The sequence below is a fragment of the Eurypyga helias genome, unplaced genomic scaffold, assembly GCF_000690775.1.
Source record: "Eurypyga helias isolate BGI_N326 unplaced genomic scaffold, ASM69077v1 scaffold7761, whole genome shotgun sequence".
Classification (NCBI taxonomy): Eukaryota; Metazoa; Chordata; class Aves; order Eurypygiformes; family Eurypygidae; genus Eurypyga; species Eurypyga helias.
The window spans coordinates 41536-45649 of NW_010228944.1; the positions used below are offsets into that span (position 1 = coordinate 41536).

A 4114-nucleotide genomic window follows, 5' to 3' on the forward strand; every position below is an offset into this window, starting at 1 on the left:
GTTTGGGTTGGAAGGGACCTTAAAGACCGTCTAGTTCCAACCCCCCTGCCATGGGCAGGGACACCTTCCACTAGACCAGGTTGCTCAAAGCCTCATCCAGCCTGGCCTTGAACACTTCCAGGGATGGGGCATCCACAGCTTCTCTGGGCAACCTATTCCAGTGCCTCCCCACCCTCTCCGGGAAGAACTTTTTCCTGATATCTAACCTAAACCTCCCCACTTTCAATTTATCCCTTGTCCTGTCTCTACAGGCCTTGGTAAGAAGATGCTCAATCTCTTTTGTAAGTCCCCTTTATATACTGAAAGGCTGCAATAAGGGCTCCCTGGAGCCTTCTCCTCTCCAGGCTGAACAAGCCCAACTCTCTCAGCCTGTCCCCATAGCAGAGGTGCTCCAGCCCTCGGAGCATCTTCATGGCCTCCTCTGGACTTGCTCCAACCAGTCTATATCCTTCTGATGTTGAGGGCTCCACAGCTGGACACAGCACTTCAGGTGGGGTCTCACAAGAGCAGAGTAGAGGGGGAGAATCCCCTCCCTCGACCTGCTGGCCACACTGCTCTGGATACAGCCCAGGATACGGTTGGCTTTCTGGGCTGCCAGCGCACACTGCCAGCTCATGTCCAGCTTTTCATCCACCAGTACCCCCAAGTCCTTCTCCTCAGGGCTGCTCTCTATCCATTCTAAATTCTAGATGAGTAAGAATTTGTTGAAACAATATGTGATTTAGTAGCAGTTCATGGTAACAGAGCTTTTTCCTCATGGTGAAACTAGTTTTCTGAGGATACTAAGCAATAGAAGTCTCTTCTTTTGCATTGTCTTCAGCATCTTGCTCTGTTTTACTTATGCCTCCCTATTGCCTTCTCCATTTGCTTATGTAGAATTATGCAACCATGGCTATGAAAAACAATGTCATAAAGTGTTTTTTAAAACACAGATTTGGAGGAGGGAAGTTGCTTCTTTCCCATATAGTAGAAATAGGACACAATGCAACAAAGTTTCATGGACATACAAATGCTTTTTGTTATAATCCTGACGTTGTTCCTTACGGGGTACACTTGAAAGACAGCTCTCATTAAGTTATTTAAAAACAGTGACGTAAAAGGAAATGTGATGAGTCGTTAACATTCATTGAAATAAATATTTGATGGGCTTACGTTAAAAAGGTGAGAGATGTGGGAAGACAGAGAATTCTTGAGAGAGAAAAGTTTGGGTGGCGTTTGAACCAAAGTAGGCCAAAAGTGGGGGGAGTGGTTATGACTTGAGACTTTCATCCCAAGTTAGTCCAGCCTTCAGGAAGAGTTTTGTTTCTACAGCCTCTGGACGACTGTTCTAGTGCTTAACCACTCTCATCGTGAAGACTCTGCTGTGTCAAGCCCTTGCTGCAGCTTACAGTGATTGTGTCTTACTTCCATCACCTTTGAGAAGAATATGGTGCTCTCTTCTCTCTAACCCCCTTTAGGTGGTTGAAGGCTGCAGCGTGATCTGTAATCGGAAACAGTCAGCTTCTGAAGGAGCTCACGGATGTTACGTGTATACGTGTCTAATCCTTTCCCCAGTCTCACAAAGTTGTCTTGCTGTTGGCATGGGTGGGTGTGTGCATTTACACACAGAGGAATATTGATCTAAAACCAAGACAGTCCTTTAGTCCTTCCTTTTACTCTAGACTTCTTTTGTCTTCTAAGTTAGCAGCTCGTCTTTTCTCTCGGGTAGGGTGGTCCTTCTTGGGTTGAAGGTTATTACGCTTCACCATTTTAGAAAACCTCGCTCCTTCGTGCTCTGTTGCAAAAAGCGCGGTACCGTCTCTGGATTTACGTTTAGCTTCAAGAGCTCAAACAGGTAGCATCTTTTTAAAGACCAAATTAAGATGCTACGATAAGCACCCCATATTTCCTGTCCTTTTCAAGTCATGGTATAGCCTTTTACAGAAGGATTTTCAACTTTAAATTAAAGTTGTTTTAAAATTATCAACTGCATTTGTACCATTAGGAGTTGCTCAAAGAAGCCAAGATGACAACTAAGTCAGGAGTGCTCCTTCCTCTAGTAAACTTCAGAACTGTTCAAATTCATAACACTGTTAATAAACAGCGTTTGTTTATGAAAGCAGAACCACATCGTTACTATATCTGTGACTTAGTTGGACAACTTGCTGTAACGATCTACAATACTGCTGTACTTTAATAACCTCCAGTCCCTCCTTGAAATTCACACTTCCCCGACACCTTCAAAAATGCATCCAATTCATGTGTTGTGACTGTGCTTGCTCTAGTCAACAGTAATTGCTTCACTCTTCCTGTCTGCTGGTTTACAGCAACCCCACACATTTCCTCATCTCCCTTGAGCCAAAACTCCAAATTCTTGACACCACAGGACCAAAAGTGGGAATAGTAGGTATCACTGTAATGCACGTGGTAGTGTGAAGAGAGAAGGCCAAAAAGCTGAAGAGGAAAGTAGATCTCCAGAGAGCTACGACAGCTTTTTCTGCCATAAATCCTCATGAAGTCTTCCATCATAATTTAAGAGGAGGTAGCCTATTTCTCTAAAAAACAGGTGTGTAAAGGCAGGGGGGTTGGACTAGAAGATCTCTAGAGATCCCTTCAACCCCTACCTCTCTGCGAATCTGTGAATGTGCTGTGAACTGTGGTTCGAGTATCTGATGGTCTGTGTTTCTGCAAAGCTGCTGAGGGGATCCGTGGTTGAGGTGGAGCATATCAGAAAGTACTTTTCTTGGAGAACGAATCGGCCTGAAAGTGGTTAGAGATAAAACAGTGGTATTTTTTATGAGCCCGTAGTGAGGCAAACACGTATCATCATTATGCACGGGTATCAGCCAGAAGTACCTCAGTTGTCAGCATGAGGCTATTTCTAACAAAAATGACCATTCTTGCTTGAGAAGCAGTAGTGCGTTTCAGAAGTGTATCGTACAGTTAGTAGGTTATGAAAGACGAAGCAAGCTCAAAACCGTATGAACCCAGGCCTCCTAATAGTTTACCAGTTCACACACATCACGTTCTCCAGTTAGGATACCCCTGAGACACTCTAAGTTGTACAGAATCCTGCTATTCGTGTGCTTTCCAGCGTCTTCGCACGTTCACAGTCCCCTCTGATGTGGTGTTGTGTCTTTACTAGCCGAGTTCAAGAGAGCAGTGAAAGTGGCGACAGGACAGGAGCTCTCAGACAACGTTTTGGATACCATCTTCAAGATTTTCGATCTAGATGGAGATGACTGCCTCAGCCACGGCGAGTTTCTTGGAGTCCTGAGGAACCGAATTCATCGCGGTTTGAGGGTAACACGCTTAACGTCGTCGTTTTTAAATACCACAGATGATTGCTACAACTCTCTTGTTAACGCTTGTAGAAACACAAGTAGAGGCGGTGAATACAAACACGAGTAGAGGCAGTGTAAACTGAAGACTCCTCACTGTTTATGAATCTGGGAGGAGTGCTGCCACCAAGAACTTGTTACTATGCGTGCGAGCTATGGGAGCAGCGGCATTGCGTTACGTATTACATTTGCACAGCCTGTGAGTAAGAGTTCTGTAAATGCTAAACACGTTTTAACTCTATTACAGGTACCGCAGCAGCAAGGCATTCAAGGTTACTGGAAGTGTGTGAAAAGAGAAAGCATTAAAGGAGCCAAAGAATTGTGGAAGCAAACCGGAAAAAGTCCTTTTTAAAGCAGTCCATTGGTTTTTGCTATAAATGTTGTTATTTAGGGGGGTTGTCTGTCCTGTTTACACAACAGCTGAATCAAAAATACTCTCTTTTTTTACTATAGTTAAACTTTAATTAACCCAGTTTCTAATGCAATAGTTTTTGGTTTACAGAGCAGTTATCACTTTTGACCTCCGTACGGAAGTACTCTTGTTCTAGGGAACAGTGTTGTTTACTCCGCTGTGGAGTCCGGCCCTGCACTGTGACATACAGGGTACGCAGGATTTATTGGTGGCCACTGGCAGGAACGTCACAGCAATATTGTCTGTTGGAAGACTGAACATCATCTCAGCTGGCCACTAACGCAGCAGCTCTCTTTTCCTGGCAAGGATAGAGGTCCAGAAGGCGAAACCACTTGCACAACCCATGCAAATCAAGTCATCCTAGATCAGAAAGGAAAGTTCA

General features: G+C 44.4%; 1 protein-coding gene across 1 annotated transcript in view; it reads left to right on the forward strand.

Annotated features, from left to right (window-relative positions):
* MICU2 (mitochondrial calcium uptake 2) overlaps window positions 1-3672 on the forward strand; it is a 38795-nt gene extending 35123 nt beyond the window's left edge. Inside the window, exons 10-11 of the mRNA XM_010160212.1 lie at window positions 3125-3282; window positions 3568-3672. Coding sequence (XP_010158514.1) covers window positions 3125-3282; window positions 3568-3672 — 263 coding nt within the window. The remainder of the gene's footprint in view (window positions 1-3124; window positions 3283-3567) is intronic.
* Window positions 3673-4114: the final 442 nt, after the last annotated feature.